This window comes from Acomys minous, assembly GCF_964271855.1.
Source record: "Acomys minous genome assembly, chromosome: 14".
Classification (NCBI taxonomy): Eukaryota; Metazoa; Chordata; class Mammalia; order Rodentia; family Muridae; genus Acomys; species Acomys minous.
In genome coordinates, this window is record NC_140496.1 from 90,419,445 (window position 1) to 90,442,728 (window position 23,284).

At 46.0% G+C, this 23,284-nt stretch overlaps 1 protein-coding gene across 1 annotated transcript in view; it reads right to left on the reverse strand.

Moving 5' to 3' along the window:
- The window catches only part of NFKB1 (nuclear factor kappa B subunit 1), a 114,261-nt gene that overhangs the window by 18,176 nt on the left and 72,801 nt on the right, over nucleotides 1–23,284 (reverse strand). Inside the window, exons 8-15 of the mRNA XM_084755909.1 lie at nucleotides 20,309–20,472; nucleotides 16,541–16,699; nucleotides 15,257–15,361; nucleotides 11,999–12,090; nucleotides 10,280–10,418; nucleotides 3,812–3,955; nucleotides 2,103–2,192; nucleotides 558–749 (exon numbers count right to left, since the gene is read on the reverse strand). Coding sequence (XP_084612035.1) covers nucleotides 558–749; nucleotides 2,103–2,192; nucleotides 3,812–3,955; nucleotides 10,280–10,418; nucleotides 11,999–12,090; nucleotides 15,257–15,361; nucleotides 16,541–16,699; nucleotides 20,309–20,472 — 1,085 coding nt within the window. The remainder of the gene's footprint in view (nucleotides 1–557; nucleotides 750–2,102; nucleotides 2,193–3,811; nucleotides 3,956–10,279; nucleotides 10,419–11,998; nucleotides 12,091–15,256; nucleotides 15,362–16,540; nucleotides 16,700–20,308; nucleotides 20,473–23,284) is intronic.

Here is a 23,284-nt window from a genome sequence, read left to right on the forward strand (position 1 = left end):
TTATTCTCTTAACGTCAAGGGATGGCAAATTGTGACCTCAATACGAAAGGGCACATTGCTTTGATATGTATGGCTCTACAGACATACACTGTACATCTCAAAAGAGGTATTAAAAAAAAAAAACAGAAAAAAGGATAAGACACAGTGGTAACCATGTATGGCCTGTGTCTAAGTAGTTACTACCTCTTTCCAGGTGATGCTGGCCTAGAATCCTGACTCATACGTTACGGAGGCCTGATCAATGGAAACATTTTCTTTTAATTATACTTCTTCAAGGAGGGCAAGAGAACACAAAGAAAAGTCCCATTTTTCAGGCTGACTTTTTCCATACGGCAGCTGAGCTGGTTGCTGGGAAGGGTAAGTGAAAGACGTGGCAACTCTGACAAGATGCCTCTTGGAAGGCACATGGCGCCTTGCAGAACACTCCAAGGAGTTGCTGACCCATCATCACCTTTAGCTTAACAGGAAGGAAACCTGTCTTCTGGAGACAGCGTCCCGTGCCTAGACCTGTACCCTCCCCAGCTGCCTGTGGAAACCTCATGGGCATGCTCACCTACCCTGAAAGCCAACACCCTGTTCCTTGTCTTCCTCGGTGGACGCCAGGGCAACTGTTTCAGTCTTGGTATTGGACACGGACACGTCAGGATCTTCATCTTGTTCTGTTTCCTTCTCAGAGAGATTTAGATTCTCTCTGTCGTCAATCTTGCCACAATCTTTAGGGTCATTTTTAGATTCAGTGTTTATGGTTCCTGGGATAAATTCAAAAACATCTTTTTCTTAGTAAAATCTATTAATCAAATTACAATTCACTGTCTCAACATAGAGCAGAAAAGAAAGAAAGAAAAAAAAAAGAAGGCAGGTTTGCTGAAAATAGAAAAACATAAATGTCTATAACATAAGTAATATGTTCTGGATTTATTTATGTACTTATTTTTGGAGATAGGTCTTGCTTTGCAGCTCTGGTTGGCCTTGAACTCACAGAGCTCTGCCTGTCTCTGCCTCCTGAGTGCTGACACTAAAGGCATGTACCCCAACACAACAATGTTTTGGAAATATTTTAAAGCCTGTCGTCCAAAAACTCACATCTCATTTTGTAGCCAGGTGTGGTGTCTCCCACCCACAATGTCCTCACTTGCACTTGGGAGGGGGGGCAGAAGCAGGAGAAGCACCCCAAGGCTAAGGGTACACAGTGACGCTCTCCCTCAAACAAAAACAATACATGCGTCACATTTTGTTTATCTAGAAGAAGGAAAACGAAATAAAGTTGTGCATGCTGGAAGTTGAAAATGTAAAGTTCTTAAAAGCAGTCATTTCTTTCCCTAAAGCTAAGTCCCAAGGGAGACTGTGCAGAGCTCTTTCCATTCAGTCTGGCCAGGGAGGTCTCTAGTGCTTCGTGCCTGGCCATGCTGTTGTTTGGAACCATGTTGTGTGAACAGTGCGGCGAGGGTACTCCTGGGCAGACCTGGTGCAAAAGCCCATTTCTGCCACCACCGGTACTGTATCTTCAGAAAGTAAACCAAGTCTCTGAACCTTATTTCTGTCCGGACAGTGTTGAGACTAATATTCTCATTGCACAGAGGTCACAATGTGACGGTTAACAGGAACAATAGTTCTGTTTTAGGGGGTAAACTACAATGTCAACTGAACTCTTCAGAAAGACTGCAGTGACATATACAGCTGGTATGAACAGGCAGTGTATATGAACAGACTATAGGATAAATTCCATATATGAACAGACTATAGGATAAATTCCATACCTCCGTACAAAAGGAGCAGACTTAAAGGGTGCCTGTGAGTGGGAAAGGAAAACCCTAAAAGTGAAGCGTGGCTTCAAATGATAGTACTTGAGGTGAAAAGACAGATAGAAAAGGTGATGTTTTCATGTTTGGGTCAATCAAGTCTCTATCTTTTTGCATTGTGCCTCTATCCAACTTCCATTCATGCAGTGTAATAAGTAAACATATAAGTGTCAGGAATATTCCCTATGCTTTTCTAGAATAACCCAAAAGTACTAACTTACTGGAAAGCTATTTTCTAACCCTTTTAAGCATGATTCTGCTGCCTGTGCGGTTTTCCTTCCTTGGCGTTCAGGTCTGACTTACCGTGAGTGATCCCAGCATTGGACTTCGTGGCCCCAGGATGGAATGTGATTCCGCTGTAAGCGGGAAATCCATAGTGCGAGAAGCCATAGCCTGAACCAGCAATGAGACAAAGGCAACATCAGGGAGATTTTTAACAGAGTGGGTACACACGCAGGGGGGCAGGCCTTGGTGTCGGTGGTGCTGGCCTACGTGGGCTTGGCTGGAGAGTTATCAGGATCCACTGTGGGAAACTGACAGCTGAATTCCACTGCAGAAACACAGGCAGTGCCTGGAATGGCAGCACGGAGGAGTCACTGCTGAGAGCCTTTCCTCCCGGGTGGGGGGCTGGAGGACTGGGGGGGTGGGGGTGGGGAACGGGGGTGGGGATAGGGGAACTAGTCGTAAGTAGTTACACCAAGACTTAGACCTACAGTAAAATAGGTAAATAAGATGACTGCTGGTAAGAAAAGCCCACGTACAATAATATACTGATGCCTTAGTGGAAAAATGGCCACCACGTTCAGTTCATTTTCATTATTTTTGGTGGAAGAATCAACTGATAAAGTTCTTCAGAGGAGCAGCCAGTACTTAACAGCACACCCTCTGACATACGCGTTAAAAAACGTACAAGTTATCTGCAATAAAGGAAAGCCATGCTCAGCACAGCGTATTATACCAAAAACAGGAAACAGCATTCAAGTCAGTTAGGCTGTAAGTATGACTCATTAGGCACTTAATTACGCTTCTTTAAGAACTGAATTGTTATGAGGAAATGCTTGAGCTAACGCCTGAGGCAAAAGCAGCAGCCATCACTCTTCATCCCCAATCATGGTACAAAGATAATAAAAACCTAACACACAGAAATGGTTGAAAACCCATGCAGGGGGATCACAGCTGTGCCGAGGAGCTCATAAATACGGTAACATATGCACGGCAAAATTAGTAGTTCATCCATGTACCATGCTTCCCTGGGAAGTCTTCAGTGGAAGAATTTTCTGTGACTCAAGTTTTTTTTTTTTTTATTTTAAAAAATAATGTCGTGTCTGTAATCTGTGGATGGCGTATTGGTATATAATACATATCTACCACGTATCAGGTATAATACTTGTTTTAATGTTTTCCCAGAATAATATAATAGTTACTCCTCAAGGGGAAAAAAAGGGAAAGGGGAAATACTAAAAAATTATTGAGAAAGGTATCTTCTCGATAAATGCTTCAGATGACCTTTTCTTCTTAAAGTTTTGGGGACTATCCACATATCCTGAGAGATACAGTTCAAGATGCCCAGCGTATCCCTGAAACTGCAGTTCATACAGAGCCAGGATAAAGTTCACAATAGAAAGACAGGAGGCAAACAACACTAACTCACAGTAACAGGGCAGCTGTAACAATAGACTATAAAGAGTTTTGTGCATGTGGTTCCCCCGTCAAGACAATGGTAGTATTTTTAGACTGAAGCTGACCGCGGGCAACCGAAACCACAAAAAGTGAAACTGCACGGGGGAGGAGCGACTGTACTGCAAGACGAACACACAGTTCGTTGAAAAAGCTTTACGTTTGTAGGACATTTTCAATTAATTTGAAATCTCGTAATTAGCAACGCCACTGCTTCTCAACCAGCAGACATGCTAGGAAACCCGGGAAAGGAAGACTGCTGCCCCCCCTCCCCCACCCCTCCTCCCCCGCCCATCACCATGAAAAGGCTTTAGACAGAAGAGATCTTTCTGTACCTGGGCCCGGACTTCCGGTACTCCCTCCACCACCGCCACTGCCGAACATTCCTCCGCCACCAGCTCCGGCTCCACTGCCGCCACCGAAACTGTCCGAGAAGTTGGGCATGAGCTTCTGGCGTTTCCTCTGTACTTCCTCTTTGTCTGTATTTACGGGAAGGGAAACCAGAGGGGAGAGACTGATTGGGTTCCACCATCAGCCACAGAGAGACCATTGATTCTCAAGATATTTTTAAATGCCTTAAAGGGAAATAGAGGGTGCCCAAGGAGGAAGCATGGTATTTATCCCAGTGGGCATGAAGACCATCGGAGACCACAGTGGGGCACACGCCCAGCTCCACTGGGCAACATCTTCTGAGTTCCCAGGGTTAACAAGGCGGTGAGAGAGATCTGCCTGCTTCTGAAGATCTGGGTAACCCAAAGACACACAGTTTTTGTTTTTTCGAGACAGAGTTTCTCTGTGTAGCCTTGGCTGTCCCGGACTGGTTTTGTAAACCAGGCTGGCCTAGAACTCACAGTGATCCACCTGCCTCGGCTTCCCTGAGTGCTGAGATTATAGGCAATGCGCCACCACGCCCGCCAGACACAATATTCTAAAAAGCACTTTTATTTATTTATTTTGGGATAGGGTCTCGCCATATAGTCCTGTCTGCCTGGAACTCCCTGTGTAGACCAGAGTGGCTTTCATCACACACAGATCCTACTGCCTTGTGGGTGCTAGGATTAGAGGCATGTACCCTCACACCCAGATAACATTCTGAACAGTTGCCTTGCTCACCTAAGACAGCTACAATCAGCCAGTTAACATTTATAACACTGAACTAGGTGCTGGCGATGAGAGAAGCATGCCGTGGTATCTTTGCTGTTGAGGACCCTCAATTTCAAGGCGCAGAGAGATTTAGTGGGAAGCACTCTGACGGTCTGTACGCATGGGAAAGCTTATTGGTGCAGATTCATGGTGTGACAAGCCTCCGCGAAGGCTAAAGACCCTATGTTAGAAGGACAGGGCTATTCTGGGACGGCGTGTCGGGATTTCTCAAAGGAATAACATGGGTTGCTTTTTTTTTTTTTTTTTTTTGATAATAAAGGCAGATATTTTGGCTGGAGTGAAAAGTTAGTCTAAGAAATTCTTGAGAAGCAGGGTGGACTGGGATCACCTACGTTGGGGAGCTCAGGAATATGAGCCCAAGGGACTTGCTTGGAGGAGAGTTACTGGCGCTCTTGGAGACTGATGTGTATTTTAGGAAGCACCACCAGTCGCGGTACATAGGGCATCTAGCATCAAGCTCTAAGGAAGGCAGGGCAGACGTGGGGCAACGGACACCCACTCCTTACTGGTTACTGTGACAAGAGAAACGCAGCAGGCCTCCAGGTCCTGCCACTGAGGGTTTGGCCCCCAGAGGCTCAGACTCGAACATAGAGACTGCCTCTGGAACAGGGGCCTGTCCAGATGCAGGCGCTTTGAGACTTCCGTCTGCTGTTTCTCCTAGGAGTCTGTATTTCTTTTGTTTCCCACTGTCGCTAGCCCGGATGTCCTCCTTAATTCTGTTACTGCCCTGAGATCACCAGTCACGACGTCCTCAGCTCCATCGTGGCCTGTGACCAGTAGCCATTATGCGCTCGGTCCTGTCCCTGTGTGGAGATCTGCCCCGGTGTTCCTGTTCCTTTGTTCCGGTTCCCTTTGTGGTCTGTGTATCCTAGCAGACATTTTGTTTTGTTCTCTTTGTCTTTGGGGTTGAGAAGTGAAGGTGGCATTTTGTTTACATTAAACAATCTATGTGGTATTCTCTACGCAGTGAACAGGCCAATACTTAGCAACTGCCCTGTGTGTGACTTTTCAATGGCAGCTCTCACCATTGTTTATGTTCAGAAAGATACCCACTTTTCTAGTTCTGTGGATGCTCTGTCAACTCATGGTGATACAGAAGGCTGCTGGTTATGGACTATCCTGGATCACTGCCTGCATCTGAAAGAGGAAAGGAGACTAGCATGGTGGATGGACCATGCCAGTCCCTTTAAAACCAAGCCTGGCCGGGTGGTGGTGGAGCATGCTTTTAATCCCAGTACTCGGGAGGCAGAGGCAGGTGGATCGCTGTGAGTTCGAGGCCAGCCTGGTCTACAAAGCGAGCCCAGGACAGCCAAAGCTACACCGAGAAACTCTGTCTCAAAAAACCCAAGCCTGGGCATGCCAGGATGATTAGGAAGAAAAGGAGTGAACTTGGGATGAAGAGGCTCTGGCTACCCCATAACTAAAGACCTGTAGAAATATAAAGCATCCCCACCAGTTATCCCTAAACTAACAGCGATATTCATCTGGCAGCCTACGAACTGCTGATCTCACACAGAGTAGGATTCCACTGTAGAAACATGAAACACAACAGGCGTCTGTAGAGGAGATGGCCCATTCCATGTGTAGGGGGGCATGAGGTTTGCCCAGCCTGCGTGAGGAGGGCAGAGGACAACCTTGGTGTTGGTCCTTGACTTCCACCTCATTTGAGACCAGCTCTTCGCTGTTGTGTATCGCGGCTAGCTGGCTCCCGAGCTTCTGAAGACTCCCCTGCCTCCACCCCCATCTGGGTGGGAACACTGGGGTTACAGTTGCTCAGGCCACATGTCTAGCTTCTGTGTGGGCTTTGGGGATCTGAACTCAGGTCCCGATGCTTGTGTGGCAAGTACTTTACCCATGGAGCTGCCTTCCCAGCCCAAATGCTATTTGCTGACATGGTTTCTAGCAAAGAAGCCTCATATTTTCCTGCGTATTCCCTTTACCTTTTAGAGATGCCTACTGTTCACTGTAAAGTTTCTTTTTATTTCTGTGTCTGTGCCTGTGTGCGGGTGTGCCGCATGTAAGCAGGGCCCGTGGAAACCAGAAGGAGCAGTATCTCCAAGAGCTAGTGACAAACTGCTGACAATTAGCATAGGTAGGCGCTGGAAATAGAATTCAGGTCCTCTGAGAAAGCCATCAGCACTGTTCACTGCTCAACCACAGTCTCCAAATCCAGAGTTTTAAGAGAGCATTTCAAAAACATTAGGTATACCATTGGCAGGATTCCTTCAAGGACATGAAACTAATTCAGAAAATGCCACAGAAGAGCCCTTGTAAAGGAACTTGCAAGTCTCAGTTCCACAGAACTGAAGGCAGAGATTTCCCCAGTCGGTTTGTTCGGCCTCGCCATCTGCTTTTCCCAGCAGTCCCACAGGGTGGGCTACGAATAGGTGTGCTAGAAGGAAGCTTGTGGCCACTTCTACGGATTCTCCTTTCATGGAAGGGGAAGCTGAACCTGAGGTGGTGAAGTGACTTTGTCATCTCTGGGCCAAGTAAAGGTCAGACCCAGAGTCTAGTGACATTTTATCACAGCAACCACTACTTTTTGGGAAAACGGTCCAAAAGCAGTGTTGCCCATGAACACTGCATCAATAGTGACACGGATAACAGCTGGGGATTTTGCAGCACAGAGAGACGTCTGCCCAGCCTCTGCCGATCTTTTCTGTGCCATGCCTTGAAAACGCCTCATTCTTGATTTCTGGGTTCTCTGGAAACTGCCCACATTTAGCCTGATCATGTCCTTTGTAACTTCAAACGCAACTGTTCTTCTCCGTCCTGACCTCCAGCTTTTCTGACTGAAAACTCACTGTGGCCTTCCTTTGTGTTAGTGCACAACCATCCCTCACTTGGTTATTTTAACTGTCGCCCCTGACCTCCCTGGTCCCCAAGAAGTGCTTGTAAGATGTGGTCAGTGAAGGACTCTAGAGGGGTAGAGTTCAGGGTGGCTGATGCTGGTAATGAGAGGGCAATGCTTTGAATCAGTCTAATGCTGCACTTGATGGGACCTAATGTATCGTTATCCTTTTTGGTTATGTTGGCGCCCCCGTGGCAACTTATAACTCTGAAACCTCAGTTTCAGGGATCTCACCCCCTTCCCCCAAGCCTCTTCAGGCCTTGGCATGCATGTGTTTACAGACATACACACAGGCAAAACACTGGTGCCTACACATTAGAAAAATAAAAGATTAAAAAAAAAATTGAGCCGGGCGTGGTGGCGCACGCCTTTAATCCCAGCACTAGGGAGGCAGAGGCAGGTGGATCACTGTGAGTTCGGGGCCAGCCTGTTCTACAAAGTGAGTCCAGGACAGCCAAGGCTACACAGAGAAACCCTGCCTCGAAAAACCAAAAAGAAAAAAAAAATCCAGAAAGTTAATAAAACAAGATTACCCACAATTAAGAGATCTAATATAACAACTGGATTGCAATATATGCATGATGGGCACTGTTTCCTTGGAGCTCAGTGGCCACGTCTAACTCTTACAGTTTTTGCTTTCTATGGAGCTTTGTTTGCTTTGTATTCATGGTGACCTTGAGGGTGTGTGCTTAAAGTTTGTGTACGATGAAATGAGGACTTCACTGAGCTCCATCCTCTCACCCAGGTATTAGCAAGCTCCTCCTCTGCTGGGATGGAGTACTGAGGAAGCTGGGCCTTTCTTATTGAACTTGTCTGATTCAGGAGAGGCCCCCTGGGAACCAAAGTTTGTTTCTAGGCTCACATCCTGTCATAGGTATCCTGCATGTTCTTTTTCTCAGGATTCTGTACCAGCAAAGACAACACTATTTTAAAGGTATATTTCAAGAGATGGACTCCATTTTCCGTCCTATTTTCAGAGGGCAGGGGCTTCAGGTAAGGCAGTGATTTCACATTGCCTTGTGTGGACAGAAGGATCTAGAAAAAAACCTCAGGATGGGGAGGAAGGAAGTAGGCCAGCCACGGAACTCAGCTGACCCAGCAGCAGGGGAGGTCATACCTCAGAAAGAAACATGGACACTCACTCAGAAATTCTTTCCAAATGGTTCCACCACAACAGGTCCTTGGTCATCGTCACTGTGTGCGCACTGTGGGCCCGGTGCACCTGTACCTCTGTGGTTCCCACCTTTAGCTAGGACCCTGCAGCTGGTGGCAGTCCTGCTGCTGGCCTCCTCCCCAGCCTCACTCCCTCTGACGCAGACATCTCTGACTTTATCGGGGCCTAGTCCTTTGTGTAGCCTCCAAGGTGACAGAGCTCACAGAACAGGGGTACCGAGCGCCATGCTGCCTCTTTTCAGAGCCTCCTCCTGCTTGAGTCATGCCTCTGATTGGCCTCCTCCCTGCACTTGACCCCATCTGAAACAGGTTTACACTGAGCTTCTCTTTCACCCTCAGACTTTTCTCCCCTGACACTCTTATCCACCTAACTGCACCATAAACTTCCAGGCTGGAACTCTCCTCCCTTCCCCTCCCCCAAGGCTCAGGTCTGCACAGCTCCACCGTGGCAGTGTCTGCTGGCTGCTCACTCCCAGGCACTGGAACCTTTTCTAACCCTACCCCCCCCCCCCAAACCTCCCTCCCACCCCCAGCCCACCCCCGACTCTTGCATCGTTCTGACAGTGTCATTCCAGACAGTACTCAGGCAGGTGTAGTCGATGCGAAATCCTTCAGCTGTCACCCAAACACTCTACCCCTGCCTGGGCCTGGCCTCCCTCGCCTCCTCAAGCCTCCCTCAGTTCATACAGCACTCACAGTAACCATTTCTCCCAGGACAAATGCCAGCTGTCACACCTCTGCCCTTTTGTAAACAGAGAGAGCCTTGACTTCTATTCATCTTCAATAACATCCCAAATGGCTTCTCACTGAGGAGGACTTTTTCAGAGGCCTTTTTAGCACAAAGGATGCAGGGCTGTCTCTACCACAGTTTCATACAGTTTGTGGATGCTTCGCTGTGGGTACGTATTATAATTTGAGAACTGGAGTTTCCGCTCAATGGTAGAACATCTGCCTAACATCTTCAAGGCCCAGAGAATAGGATGGCTAGCACTTCAGAAAACATCTTAATTTGCACTTTAGCTACAGTCTACCTTCCCTGATGTGTCCTTTGTGAGGAACGTATAGTGATTATCTCATTTTATAGTTCTGTGCTGTATGGTTGCTGAGTTTTCTGTTTAATCTTGAGGGCTGCTGAGTAGCTAAAAGAAACATTAGTTTTGTCTTCTTCCTCCCTCCTTCCCTCCCCCCCCTTTCCTCCCTCCCTCCTTCCACATTTCCTTCCCTTCCTCCCTCCCTCGCTCTGCACATCCTGCAGCATGCCTGTGGAGGTCCAAGGACATCTTTTGGCAGTTAGGTCTCTCCTTTCACCACACAGGCTTGGGGATCAGAGTCAGGTCATCAGGGGGTGGCAGCAAGTGCTTTTGCCCACTGAGCCATCTTGCTGGCTCGATACTAGATTTTAATATTCCAAGATAAGTTGTCAAATGTCTGACTCTCACACAGGTTTGGCAGCAATAACAGTCTCATAAACGACTAATTCCATGATCTCAATATATTACCTTCCCTGTCTCTAAAAATAAGCACCACACGCCCAGGCCCCTTCTAGGAGGCTGTGTGAAGGAGGCAACCTACCGATCGCTCAGAACAACCACAAGAGTCTAAACAGCCCTGGTACCTTTGATTTCAGGATAGTAGAGGAAGGGTTTCGGTTCACTAGTTTCCAAATCCGATTTCCTCCGAAGCTGAACAAATACGGAAGCTGGTTTTGTAATGTTGACATCCTTATACTTTGGCGTTTTGAAGACAATGGCAAACTGCAGAGTACAAAAGACCCAAGCGTTGGTGTAGGACGTGGCGGTGAGCACCAGGCACATCCTGAATGCAGACATTCATATTCTAAGCTTAAATGGAGTGTGCTAAAACCCAGCAGCTGGAGAAAGTTCCAATCAGAATGTTATTCCCATACTTACGATATTGCTTCCATTATTTCTCTTTCAAATCAGCCCTACAAGCCTCATTCAGAGCAGCCCAAGAAGGACTGGGCATGAAAGCTGATGGACCCAGGGCACCATTGTCATCCTGCAGCCATCAACGCCAACAGGAAAGTAGTGCTGTGCAGGAGGCGTTCTATGCTGATTTGGGAGTAGTGCTGGCATAGCTAGGAACTGGACATACTCAGATTCATTTTCTATGTGTATATTCATAAGGATCAAGATTTCATAAACTATAGGAGAAACACACAGTGGCGCACGGTTGTTTTTAAGCAAAATCCCAAACATCTGATTTTACTAATAAAGACTCAGGAGCTGGATGTTGGGTGAAAGCCTGCTAGCTCAGAGAGGCAGAGAGGCAGAGAAAGTACCCAGCTGACCTTCCTACTCAGCCGACATCCCAGAAGGAAAAAGGCCTTTCTCCTTCTCCACGCTGTCTTAAATACTCTCAACTCAATGTCCCTCCTTACTACTTCCTGCACATCTATCCATCCTCTGGACTTCCTCTCACTCTCTATGGTATTTCCCATGTTCACTTCCTGTCAACTGGTTGCTTGCCCTGCCTCTTGACCCAGGGTTGACTTTATTTAATCCTTAAAGGTATGTACTAGTACTGAGCTACACCACAACCAGAAACAGGTTTTTCCAGTTCACAATCTCAGGGATCACAGTGTGATCAAATATCCTGCAACAGCGTACACTGACAATTCTCCTTTCCTCTGTATCTCCTATTCGCTCATGCACTTCTTTTGTGTGGATTCCTAGCGGGATCTGCTGTTATTTTCTCGGGCTTCCTGTGCATGTGAGCACAGAATTGTTTTTACATATACTATCTTAGCATTCTATTTTGAGGTCTCTGTTCATTCAGAGCCTCCTTTTCCAGTTACTGCATGATATTCCATCGCGTAGGTACACCCATTATGTAATTAGAAACTTACTGGTTAATATTTGGGTTGGTAACAACTTTTTGAGAATGCCATTTCTCAGTCACTATCAAAGAGTGACGGTTACTGTGGTGGCTCAGCATCTTCATATAATCATATCATCCCTGGTCTTATAATCAGCCGGGGGACCCAGGCTCATCAGGATGGCATCAGCCTCAGCCCTTCGCACTTTTCTGCACAGTTCCTTTTTAACAGGCTTTGCCATGTGTTCAATACCTAAAATATTTTCTTGGGAGGACCTGAGGCACCATGCCAGGCTCTCAGAGTCAGGGTTCTGGCGGCACCTTGCCGGCAGCTCTATGTGAGGGCACTTCTCTGGAAGAGCCATAAAAATAGCATCGCTGTATGGGTGTTAAAGAGCCTTACGATGGTTTCTTTTCTTAATATGTGGAACTTAAGCATGGAACTTCACCAAGGCAGAACAAATACTAAAATAATCCGCAATAATAACACACCTACCTGTCTATGAACATCTGTGGGGGAGAAGTCCCCAAATCCTTCCCAAATGCCACCGTTTTCTTCCTCTTCATAAAACCGAATCTGGATGTCATCTAGAAACAGTCACATTCAGGCATGTGATTGCAGTGAGTGCAACAATGCTGCTGAGCATGGCATCTACAAACAGTCATGTTCAGGCATGTGATTGCACTGGGTGCAACAATGCAGCTGAGCATGGCATCTACAAACAGTCCTGTTCAGGCATGTGATTGCACTGGGTGCAACAATGCTGCTGAGCATGCCATCTACAGTCATGTTCAGGCATGCGATTGCACTGGGTGCAACAATGCTGCTGAGCATGCCATCTACAGTCATGTTCAGGCATGTGATTGCACTGGGTGCAACAATGCTGCTGAGCATGCCATCTACAGTCATGTTCAGGCATGTGATTGCACTGGGTGCAACAATGCTGCTGAGCATGCCAGCAAGCACAGTTAGCACACAGCTCTACCTCGTATAAGTGTAAATGTTTCAAAAACAATTAATACCAGGAGATTTGCACCATTTAAAGTTTTCACAGATCACCAACTCTTTACACGCTGTTTGCCCCAGGAATGAGAGCTACTATTTATTCATAGTGGCGAAGTATTAGATTTACCCACTCAAATAAGCTTTGTTCTAGTCAACACATGAACTTCCTGCTTCTCCACCCTTAAGCCATCCACCTTCTCGCGAACAGGAAGGCTGATGGAAGATCAGATCCCGTAGGTGTGACTCAGCCCAATGTGGAGAGGTACACCATAACCCTTGACAAAAATGGTGCTTGCCACACAGCAGATGCTCTCCTAAGTGCTTTATGCAAAAATATTAGCTCGTCTATTCCTCAGGCCAGATCTGGGATGTAGGTATACTCATGCTGCCCTCACTTTGCAGTGGAGAATCTGGAGTCTACTGGTGTGTGCCCATGCACGTGCGTGGGCGTACATGTGTACGCTAAGTGCATACAGAAGAGGTCATTGGTCCTCTCCTTCCATCATGTGGTTACTGGGGATTGAACTCAGGTTGTCAGGCTTGGCAGTAAGCGCCTCTACTTCCTGAGCCATCTTGTCAGTCCCTGAGAGTATCTTAAGTAGCTTATCCGAGGTGGAGTAGCTGATACAGGAGGGAACCAGGATGTAAACACCACAGATACAGCATCCTAGCTCCTGCATGCTCTACTGTACTACCTCCATAGACTATGTCAGGACTCCCCAGTAAGCATCTGGGTTGAACACCTTGGTGGCCGTGTCCTCTTGTGATGGAACTAGATGACATTGTTTTCCACTCTCTAGTCATAGGCCCTAGCTCTGCAGAACCGTGACATGGAGTCCAGGACAGCGTTTCCTGGACTTTACTCAGTGCATATCAGGGGCCACCCTGCTGACTAGTAGAAGCTGATACTTCTATTTGGATATAATTTTAGACACGTTGGATTGAATAGACCATTTCATTGTTTTCTGGTCCAGTCCTTTGCCTATGGGTAGGTCTAGCTCAGACTCAGTAGAACAGGACACCTGTCATTTTCCTTGTCTGTCCGTCTGTCTCCCACCTCCAGTCTTTTTATTTTACTTACTTGTGTGACAGGGAACTGCAGCTGTATTATGATACTAACATTTAATTTATCATGTTTTTATTTTAGTAGTGCACTGTGGAGGAAATTCCAAGTCACTACACATGTGGATCATTTGCTAGCTCTTCTCACAAGGTCTTCTGCCCTTTGCAGGCACCTCTGCATGACCACCAACACCATGGTTCCCAGAGGAGGCTAAGAGCATCTGAAACCTCAGAGCCAGGAGACCATGGCTTGATGACAGGTTATATTCACTTTCTGGTGGCATATTTTGCTAGGAAGTCTTCCAATTCAGGGGAGGGCATGAGGAGGTCCAGAGCACTCAAGTTTAGGGCCAGTGTGACATTCTGGATACAGCCTCCTGACAGTAAGAATTGGTCCTAGGACAGTCGCACCACATCTCTCTGAAGTGTGGTCTGTTATTTCTGGTTGTTTCTCCCAGGGTAGAGTCTGTAGAGCATGGATTGCCACCCAATGGTGGGTTTTGACTACACTTTCTTAACCAGGCCATACTAGCATGGGCCTCTAGGCCCTCAGGTACCCTGACTCCCAGGTTTATTAGGGACAGTAGTGAGAGCACAGTATGGTCAAGCCACTGTAGCAGAATGAAACAGCCAGTCTCCTAAGGGCTCCAATGTTAAGACATTTCAGTGTAAGGATAAATATTAAAAATTAAATACAAATAATTTTGCCCATGGCATGTGCAGGCTCCAACCTCAGTGGGTTGGTGGTAGACTGATACAAATTATGCTGGTATTCATTTTTTTATGTCAACTTGACACAAGCCAGAGTCATTTGGGAAAAGGGAACTTCAAATGAGAAAAATGTCCCTAGCAGACTGGCCCACAGTGCATTTTTTTGATAAGGCCCACCTAACTATGGGCAGAGCCACCCCTGGGTGGGTGGTCCTGGGTGTTAAGGCAAGGCAGAGCAAGCTGTGAGGAGCAAGCCAGTAGGCAGTACTCCTCCATGGCCTCTGCATCAGATCCTGCCTCCAGCTTCTTGTTCTGAGCAGACTTCCCTGGATTATGACGATAAACTGAGAGCTGAGCCCTCTCCTCGCCAGGTGACTTCTGATCCTGATGTTTATCATAGTGACAGAAACCCGACGACACCAGTCTAAGCAAACTTGTTTAAAACTAAACAATATTTATTTATAGTTTTATTTAAAACAAAGATTGGGAAAGTAACTACTCCTTCAGCCTTTACAAATTTCCCAATCTTGCAGTATGGGGTGACGGTAAAAGTTGAGAACTTCTCAAAGCACAAAATGGGGGAAATTTGCCGAGCACCCCATGTGTGCCATCCTTCCCTTTTCTACTTGGCGTCACAGTGACACGAGAAAGGGACCGGGGAAGCTCGCGCCACGTTACAACACAGCACCGCAAAAACAATCTGTAATTTTATGTCATATAAAACTCAGATCATAACAGCTGCTTTAACTGAGTGCAGGGAACAAAGCTTAGTAAGTATCACATGCTGAACAGCTCTTTACTTCTGCGGGGGAGTGAACTGCATAGGCGGCCTTTACAGAAATAACACGTTTTACACTCGGGAATGTTTTTTAAGACGTCCCACAACAAAAGGAGAACCCTCCTGGTCCACCGTGAGCAACTCAGAGATGACCCTGACAAGTACACCCCGCATCTGGAGACAGGGTGTGCCCGTACCTTTCTGAACCTTGTCACAGAGAAGATAAATTTCCTCCCCTCCGGTCACACATCCTGCTGTTCTGTCCATTCTCACGATTTTCAGGTTGGACGCATTGGGGGCCTCTGATCAAGGGGAGAAAGCAACGCACATCCTCGTTAGGGTCAACTTCGCGCGGTTTGGATGGGTGAGCTCACTCCTACTGTTTTCACAAAGACACAGACAGAGCAAGAAAGGCCTCCAGGGTCCTTGGAGCACTTCTTGGGTCTGGGCCACTCATCGTCCCCCAAATAGGTGAGGCGGAAGGGAGCAGGTGAGGAGGGGATAGCTCCCCTCTAACTCAGGGTGGCATGGAAAGAGAAAGCTTCCTTTGCTTCCAGAATTGCCAGATCAGCGGCTGGTTTCATGCTAACTTTATGCCACTTACAGAATGCTTTAAAAAGTTCAGAAAAGCACGTTCTTAAAGCTGCTTTCTTTTTTAATTCTGCAAAGAAAAATGAAGATGCTCTGTTTCCTTTCCGCAGACTAAATTAGCATTCTGTGTGGTCGGGGCAGAGCTGCCTGTACCAGTGAGGAGGGCAAAGCTTCCCCCTTTAAAAACTCCAACAGCTGCAGTTCAAGGCTCTCTGTTGGGTAAGACTCTTTCTCATTCAATACACTTTTCACTTCCCTTCACACTTGCTTAAATCAGACAAATCAACCAGAAGATGGATGTGGAACATGGGGTTTCCTAGCGCATCATATTCTATAACTGTTCAATGTACTGTACTTGAGAGGTTTCTGAATCAACTGTTTATTAAGCCCAGGGTATACCAAACAAAAGAGTTACACAGTAAATGCTACAGGCTACTGAAAACCTTTCACATTCATCTATCTACAGACGGAAAGAGAATTTTGACATACTATTTACTAATTTAGTTACCTTCAAGTTCCTCTTTTAATAGATCTATTACCAAGTAGGAATAAAGACACATAAGAATAATATTTGTCTTTTTATTAATTTCTCTTCAGTCCTGCCAGAGGCAAACATTAAGGTCGTTTTTAAGTACCAGCAATCTATCCTTGCAGTCATGTGTTGTAAGTAAGATATTGGTGCTATGTGTAAAGAATATAACAGCACCCTCGGAGGAAATGGTGTCACCTTGGCTGACATGTCTTAAGATGTTTCCTGGACACCAACCCTTTGCCCTAGACTGCAGTATTCACACTTGGTAGACAATAAACTGGAAGTTCAAGGTGGTTAAGCCACTGTGTGCAGGCCTTGACACTGGGTCGTGAGTGATGAGGCGGGACTGGGGACTTACTGCTGTCGTAGATGGCGTCTGACACCACGGGCTCGAGTCTCCGAGTGAAGCTGCCGGTGCTGTCGGGAAGGAAGGCTGTGAACATGAGGCGCACCACACTCAGGTCCATCTCCTTCGTCTGCTGCAGAGCTGCCTGGCGGATGAGCTCCTTCTCCCTGTCTAGGGCCACACAGGACAGTGTGTTCACACCCGGGTAGGGCAGTGTGAACACCTAACACCGCGCACTTTCAGGAAGCCCAAACAAAGAACATGGCCTCAAAGCCTATTCTTTTCCTTCAGAAATATTTCCTTAAAGTTTTTTTTTTTAATTAGCATATACTCGGTATACAGAGTGATAGGTTCCATAAAGACATTTTCATCCTAGTAAACCACAAATTCTGACAATACTCTGCCCCAAAGCCTCCTTTCTCCCCTCCCCCACACCCACTAGTCCCCTCCCTACCAACAAATTACTTTCATGTACTATACACTCATACACAAATCATCGTACGTATCTAAATAAGATCTAGGATCTAGAAATGAGAGAGACAGTATGTGATGTTTGTCCTTTTTGGTCTGGCTTATTTCACTTGACACAGTGATCTCCAGTTGCACACACTGCCCCGGCAAATGCTGTTTCTTTTTCTTTTCAATGGCTGGATAAAACTCCATGATGAATCTATATCATATTTTCTTTATCCATTATCCGTTGATGGAGAGCTAGGGCGATTCTTTAATGTGAATATAGCTGCAATAAACATGTATGTGCAGGTAAACATGTATGTGTAGTATGCTGACTTTAGAGTTCTGCCATGTGGCAGTTCTACTTCTAGTTTGGTTCCCCTCTGTCCCATGTGCTCCCCTGCCCCCCTCCCTACCCCCCCCCCCGCCCCCGGCATCTCCATTTTGATTTTCTTATTTTTTTGCATTTGTTTGCCACAACACATGTGTGTAGGTCAGAGGGCACCCTGGGGAGGTGTTCTCTCCTTTCACTATGTGGGTCCTGGGGGCTGAGTTCAGGCCAGCAGGCTCTGTGTGAACTACCTGCTGAGACATCTACTATACCCAGCTGAGGATGACCTTGAACTCCAAGTGCTGGCACCACAGGTGTGAGCTGTGAGGTACACTATCTCCTTTTAAGGAGTGCTGGGAATCAAACCCTGGACTTCTGTGCAATAGGCTAGAACTATACCACCTGAACTGTATGCCAAGTTCCCACTGCTTGTTTTCTTAATGGCTGCCACTCTGACTGGAGGGAGATGGGATCTCAAAGCAGTTTTAATGACCAAGGGCATAAAACATTTCTTCATGTTTATTGGCTGTTTGAGAACCCGCCTTTGTTCCTTAGCCCATTTATTATTCACTGGGTTGTTCAGTTTCCTAGAATTTAACTCTGAGCTTTTTTTTTTTTGTTTTTAAATTATAACCTAGATATTAATCTGTCAGCTACACAGCTACACTCTTTCTCGTACTTTGTCTCCTTTGCTGAACAGAAGCGTTTTAATTTTATTTGCTAGTTCTTGATTTTATTTCCGGAGTTGCTGGAACCCTTTTCGGAAAGCCCTCGCCTACACCATGACGTGTTTTCTGCATGTTTTCCTCTGACAGTTTCAGACCACTGACTCTTACAGTAAGATCTTTGGTCCATGTTGAATTGATTTTGTGCAGGATGGGACGGGGCTCTGGTTTCCTTCTTTATTTGTGGCTATCCAGTTTCCTGGCATCACTTGTTGAACAGCCTGCCTTTTCTCTAATGCATATTTTGGCACCTTTCTCAAGTATCAGGTGGCGATAGCTGTGATTACTCCCAAGTCTCCCACTCCACCAATTCGCACGTCTGTCCGATGCCAGTTCCATGCTGGTTTGGTACCATGGCTCTGCACTTGCGATACTTCTAATAATACTTTTTATTATCCTATAGCTTTGGCTACCTGAGGCCTTTTGTGCTCCTATATGAATGTTAGGAAACTTTTTCTCTATTTCCATGGAGAACACCATTGGGATTTGATGTGGACTGCATTCCACTTATAGACCACACTTGGTAATATTTTTTGAGATATTAATTCTGTCGACTCAGGAGCACGGGAGACTGTTCCACCATGTATCTTCTTCTGTTTTTTTTTTTTTCAGTGTCTTAAATTTTTCATTGTGAAGGTCTTTTCACCTGGCTAGTTTAGTGCCAGGGATTTCATTTACTTATTTCGACACTGTTGAGAACGGCTGGGACTATGCTTGGTTGTTACCTTTGCTGATTTCCTTCTCAGGACATTCACTGTCGATACAGGAAAATACGGAGTTTTGTATACTGATTAAGTATCCCCGATACTTTATCAGGGCTAAGCCTTTTCCAGTGGAGTTTTGAGGGTCTCACATATAGAAGTATATTGTCTGCAAATAGGGACATTTTGACCTCTTCATTTCCTATTTGTGTGATTTTTATTTCATTCTCTTGTCTTATCACTTTAGCTAAGTTTTTAAGCACCATGTTGATTAGAGTGAAGAAAGGGATACCTTGTCTTACTCCACTTTCAAATATTCCTTTCAAAGGGAATATTTTCAGCTTTCCCCCTTTTGTGTAATACTGGCTATAGTCTATTGTATATAGCCTTTAGTATATTAAGGTATAATTCTCTTATTGCTAATTTTTTTAAATCACAAAGGAATGTTTGCTTTGTCCAAAGCCTTTGCATTTATTTGGATGACATGTAATTTCTGTTCTCAAGACTATTTATGCCTTATATTTATTGGTTTTCATACGCTGAACCACGCTTTATTCTGAAAATGAAGCCAACTTGATAACTGTCAATAATTTAATGTGTTGATGAATTTGGTTTATATCATTTTAGTGGGAACTGATGATTCCACATTCATAAGAAATATTGGCGCGTTCTTTTCTCTTTCTCTGTTGCACGTTCATCGAGTTTGGTATAAAAGGTAACGCTGGCTTCAGGAGATAAGTTTGGTAATGTTCCTTTCCTTCCTAGTATATGGACCTGTTTAAGGGGAATTCATGTTAATTCCTCAAAGATCTGGTAGAATTCAGCTGTGGTTCCATTTAAGACTGAGCTTTTTCTAGTTTGGAGACATTTTGTTACTGCTTCCATTTTATTGCTTGTTTTAGGTCTGTATAAGTTGTTTATATCTTTAAAATTTAGTGTTGGCAGGTCAAATGTATCTGTGAATTTCTGTAAGATTTTCTAATTTATTGGAATATGTTTTCAAACCATGCCCTAATGAATCTCTGAATTTTACCAGCACCTCTGGAAACGTTTCCCCGATTTTCATCTTCAATTTTAATAATTTGGCTTTTCTTTTTCCTTGTGGTTATTTTAGCCTGAAATTCTTCAAGCTGTTGGTAAAAATTTTGTATAACAGTCCCATTACATCGTCTAATTAAGGCCAAGAGTGGAAACCTGCATTTTCTCTGGAGCATTGTAACACCATCTTCTCTTAACCTCTCCCCATTCTACTCGCCTACTTTTGTTACGTTTAAGGCACACACCGAGTGTGAGCACACACAGAGTGTGATTACACACAGAGCATGAGCACACACAGGACACAAGGGAGCAGAGTGGATATGCCTACAATACACCATCGCTGTGTGGAGAAAGGTGAGAACGAAGTGGGCCAAGTCTTTGTGGCGAGGCTGTTCTTCTTCCAGGGAGCCGGGTAAGAAAGGACTGACTCAGTCGCACCGAGCTCCTTCCCGCCGGCAGGCTGGTGTGCTGCCGGTTGCAGCCATCCCTTGTAAGAGAGAAGGCCGTAAGCGAGGCTGGTAAGGTTGCTCACCTGTGAGCTGCCGGTCTCCTCCACCTTCTGCTTGTAGATAGGCAAGGTCAGAATGCACCAGAAGTCCAGGGTTGTAGCCCCGTATACACGCCTCCGTCATTCGTGCTTCCAGGGTTTCGAATACCTTTTTCTTAGTCACATGAAGTATTCCCAGGTTTGCAAAGCTGGAGGAAAGCAGTAAGGAGTAGCAGCAAAAAGAGCAAAAAGTTAGGCGGCCGTCACTGGCGAGTGGGCTTCAGTTCAGAAAAGAGCACTTTGAAAAAAATACACACGCACTCAGCATCTTACACAAACCCCAGTTAGATGTGTATCAGTATCTGGGATTTTGTGTTACGTAGGTGATATATGGCATATGCTGTATATCACACAGCACTGTTGGCAGGGCCGGGGTGCCCAGTGTACTCAGCTCATTAGCATTTCTGCAGAGAGCCCTATATTGAGACTCGCCACACGTGGGTCAGGCCAGGTTAAACTGGGTGACTAAATTAGATGGTGGTGAACTGGAAGCCCCTTGGGTCTCAGAGCATGTTCGATGCCAAATCATAAGTGTATGGGGTGCATTTGCATATATGTGTTACTAGGGAAGGTTCATGTGGCTTTACTCTGCTTTCACATAATGTGCATGCTATCATGATGACAGACAGCAAGCAAGTACTTTTCACAGTGTAGCTTACATAGAACTTCATGTAACCAAAGGAAAAGAGCCAGGAATGGGGTAGGTGAGATGGTAGGGGAGGCTGAACAGAGAGGACCCAGACAGGATGCTGAAAAGATCACAGCTGAACCAGCCCTGAGGGAGGCAAGAGGAGGAAGTGGATTTTGAATGGTGAATAGCACAGCTGCAGAAATGGTGAGTGTGAAGACCCCAAGGCAGGACCCCTCTGGTGAGTGTGAAGACCCCAAGGCAGGACCCCTCTGGTGAGTGTGAAGACCCCAAGGCAGGACCCCTCTGGTGAGTGTGAAGACTCCAAGGCAGGACCCCTCTGGTGAGTGTGAAGACCCCAAGGCAGGACCCCTCTGGTGAGTGTGAAGACCCCAAGGCAGGACCTCTCTGGTGAGTGTGAAGACCCCAAGGCAGGACCCCTCTGGTGAGTGTGAAGACCCCAAGGCAGGACCTCTCTGGTGAGTGTGAAGACCCCAAGGCAGGACCTCTCTGGTGTTTTCAACAGTGGCAGCATGAGGGCTGAGGGAAAGGAGCAGAGTCATAGGTGGCAAATGGATTCAAAGGGAAGAGTTCAGGGCTCAGGTCTCTCAAAGCCATACAGATGTTTGTAAGGACTTTTACTATGAAAGGAAAATAGATATTAGTAGAAGGAAGAAAAGATGTGGGTAAGTAAGATGGCTAAGTTAGTAAGGTCACTTTATTGCCAAGCTCAGTGACATGAGTTCAATACACAGACCCACACAGTAGGAGGAAGGAAGTAACTCCCACAAGTTGTTCTCTGGCCTCTGATGCTGACACACACACAGATACACACAAAGACAGATAGCCTCCTCCCTGAACAATCACATAGACAGAAAGATATAGGTAGACAGAAACACGCACATGCATGCACACGCACAAACACGTTTACTAAATATAATACAAAATTACAATACAGGAGATAGGACAACTTGCCTGCATAAATAAGAACAAGCTACTGTGCCAAGGTTATATAAGCTGGAGAAAGAAAAGAGAAGAGCTGAAGGCTGTAGACACATATACAGAAGCCCAGATGTGGAGTGAGTCACGTGGACACACCGAGAAGTAAGTATGCTGTATTTCCACAGCTCCTTCAGGACAGAGATTTCCAGCTCTTGAACATAGGCTGACACGCGGGTCCTCAGTGAGTGCCTGAGGGAGCAGCACAGACAGCTGTGCACCCCAGCCTGCCAATGTGCTCCGAGGTCCACGCAGGCCTCCAAGAACAACAGCTCTCGAGTCTGCCTTTTGGGGCCTCACTCTTGTGCACACCGTCCCCCATGAGGAGAACAGGGCCATCTCCTGGGAACATCAGTGACCAACACGTCAGCTGCACGCCACACTCTCTCCACGGCGCATTCCTATGGCAGCCTAATTTCATATGTGGAGATGTGGAGTAAGTCATCATCATGCTTATTTACTATGTGAGTCATGAAGGAAGGACTTGCCCTAGTAAACAATACACACATTAGTGTCCGCCACAGGCCACAGTGCAGTAGTGCAGACCTAGACTGACCCTCCAGAATCAAATAACCAAAACACATGAGAAAATGGTTGTCAGGCTCCGGGGAACAGGTGACACAGAACAGTGATCCTTAAGAAAAGAGAAGTAAAGTGACTCTTACAATTACCTGGCTTAATGCCCAGGTTGCAGGGCGGGAAGCCAGCCAGGGTCCTGCAGCTGCAGAGACAGGTAAAGATTCGAGGTTAAAGAGACTAGGATTTATAGCCAAGGGACCAGGGATACTCAAAAAGCCACAGGAACATCAGCTGGTCACTGACGTTTGTGAGGAAGCCCATTAAGGTTGAGGAAAAAAAGCTACTGTTTTCATAGACCATACAGGGCTTGACCAAGGAGCCTCAAAATACATGAAGCATCAGATTGAATATTCAGAGGGTATTTCCTTAGTGATGGGGCCAATTCAACCCAAGTTTGAGAGAGAAAGAGAGACAGAGACAGAGAGAAAGAGAGAGAGGGGGACACACACGGACACACACAGAGAAAGAGAGAGAGAGAGAGACAGAGAGAGAGAGAGAGAGAGAGAGAGAGAGAGAGAGACAGACAGACAGACAGACAGACAGACACACACACACACACACACACACACACACACACACACACACAGAGGAAGAGAAGGGGAGAGCAGACAAAAAGGTAGTGGACAGAAATTAACAGTTGAAAGTTCTAAGATTTAATAAATATGTAACTCCAGAGAATACTAAGAAGCTCAGACTTAAGAAGATCATAACTACAGTCAGTTCTATAACAACTCACACTGCTTAACAAGTACTGA